Source organism: Acanthisitta chloris, unplaced genomic scaffold (assembly GCF_000695815.1).
Source record: "Acanthisitta chloris isolate BGI_N310 unplaced genomic scaffold, ASM69581v1 scaffold21016, whole genome shotgun sequence".
NCBI classification, from domain to species: domain Eukaryota; kingdom Metazoa; phylum Chordata; class Aves; order Passeriformes; family Acanthisittidae; genus Acanthisitta; species Acanthisitta chloris.
Window position 1 is genome coordinate 1 of NW_008677818.1, and position 1,095 is coordinate 1,095.

Consider the following 1,095-nt stretch of genomic DNA (forward strand, 5'->3'; position numbering starts at 1 on the left):
GGTTGATTCTGTGATTCTATGATTCCCATGTCCATTTTCCTTCCCAGTCCCTGGAGGATAGTGGATGACTGTGGAGGAGCCTTCACCATGGGGGCCATAGGAGGAGGCATTTTCCAGGCCATCAAGGGCTTCAGGAATTCCCCAGTGGTAAGTGAAATCCTTTGTTCTTGCACAGGGAATCTGGCAGGGAAGGGGAATAAATCCCAGTGCAAGGAGCAGAGCTGGTTAATGGGCTGTTAATTCAGGAGGGTCCATCCTGGCTCAGATCCTTCATCTCCCTGAGTGGAAGCTCTGCTTCCCCTGTTGGCTCTGATGGCAACAGCTGCCTGTGCTCCCTCCTTGAGGAATATTTCCCTTGGGATGGGGAAGAGCAGCAGGAAACATCCAACCTGTGGTTCTGTCTGCACAGGAACATGTGAGGCCTGAGCTCTCTCCTTCCCCTCCTGGCCTCTCCCTCACCTTTCAACCATGGCAATGCTCAAAGGAGGAATCTTCCTCCTTCAGATTTATATTAGGAGTATAATTGCCTCTAATTAACCTCTAATTTAATCATTCCCATTTTTCTTCACTGCATTTTTGGCTGCTCAAGTTGTGTTTCAGTGCAGAAGTGTCCAAACATGGAAGGAAGTTTAGCTGTTTCACTTGTGAGATTTCTGCTGTAAAATTGTGCTTAGTAACCAATTTCAGAGACTTTTGATAAGTTAAGATCCAATTTTTTCTTGAACATTTGTTTTCAAGTTGCTCTGATTCATAGAAGAGGTTTTTATTGAGTGTTTTGGTGTCACTAAGAGTTGGTTCGAGGGAAGTTCTGTGAGTAAATGTTGCCAAACTCAACAGAACCTGCACACACTTCACTTGGAAAGGTTTAGGTCCTTAATTAGGCTCTTAATTTAGCTTAAGGCTTGTTAAATCAACCTTTTCACACTTCTGAGTGCTTGGACCAAAGGGAAACTTGTCTTTAAATCATGTTCAAGTGAGAGAAAATGTGTCCTTGGGGGCCCTGAGTGTCAGTCTGGAAGTCTCAGCACCACGTCTGGAGCTCAGTTGCTTCTCTTAGCTACACAGACAAGGCCTAAATATTCCACCTGAGCAGCA

At 45.2% G+C, this 1,095-nt stretch overlaps 1 protein-coding gene across 1 annotated transcript in view; it reads left to right on the forward strand.

Annotated features, from left to right (window-relative positions):
• Positions 1 to 27: 27 nt before the first annotated feature.
• Positions 28 to 1,095, forward strand: part of TIMM17A (translocase of inner mitochondrial membrane 17 homolog A (yeast)) — a 4,894-nt gene continuing 3,826 nt past the window's right edge. Inside the window, exon 1 of the mRNA XM_009076667.1 lies at positions 28 to 147. Within this exon, the coding sequence (XP_009074915.1) occupies positions 28 to 147 (120 nt within the window). The remainder of the gene's footprint in view (positions 148 to 1,095) is intronic.